This window comes from Myotis davidii, unplaced genomic scaffold (genome assembly GCF_000327345.1).
Source record: "Myotis davidii unplaced genomic scaffold, ASM32734v1 scaffold299, whole genome shotgun sequence".
NCBI classification, from domain to species: Eukaryota; Metazoa; Chordata; class Mammalia; order Chiroptera; family Vespertilionidae; genus Myotis; species Myotis davidii.
Genome location: NW_006293088.1, coordinates 9,563,561 through 9,564,072, shown reverse-complemented (window position 1 = coordinate 9,564,072; position 512 = coordinate 9,563,561). Strand labels below are relative to the sequence as shown.

At 63.9% G+C, this 512-nt stretch overlaps 1 protein-coding gene across 1 annotated transcript in view; it reads right to left on the bottom strand.

Moving 5' to 3' along the window:
• The window catches only part of CHD5 (chromodomain helicase DNA binding protein 5), a gene marked incomplete at its 5' end in the record, with an annotated part of 98,893 nt that overhangs the window by 2,479 nt on the left and 95,902 nt on the right, over positions 1–512 (bottom strand). The window contains 1 exon segment of the mRNA XM_015565951.1: positions 320–498. Within this exon segment, the coding sequence (XP_015421437.1) occupies positions 320–498 (179 nt within the window).

The following is a 512-nucleotide window of genomic DNA, read 5'->3' as shown; positions in this document are numbered from 1 at the left end:
GGGGCGGGGGGGGCAGGGAATGGGGGGGCCAATGAGCGTGGGCCTGGCCCCTTCTCCACCAGCACCATCCCTGTCCGGGACCCTGAGCAGAAAAGAGGGAGGAGGGACACCCTCCCACTCAGCAGTCCGTCCTCATCTTATCACGGTCACCGCGGAGCCCCCACAAGCTGCACCGTCACCCAGAGCGGGGCCACGCACCCAGCAGGGTCTGACCCAGGGCAGGGGCCCAGCATCCATGAGTCGATGACGAAATGACTCTCCTCTGTGGACAGCCTGGGCCGCATCAGATGTATGGGGAAGGGGGTGGCTGCTTGCTAACCCCTTAGCCCGCCCCTCTTGAAGCCCCGCCCCCCATGACCTCTGACCTTGAACCTGCGGGCCAGGAACTTGTTCTTCATCTCCAGGTAGTTGCCCTTGTGGATCTCAGACTTGAAGGGCTCGTTGAGGATCATGTATCTCGGGTCGTTCTGGATGTCCTGCCAGCGGGCGTAGCCGTGCCTGGGTGGCACCGT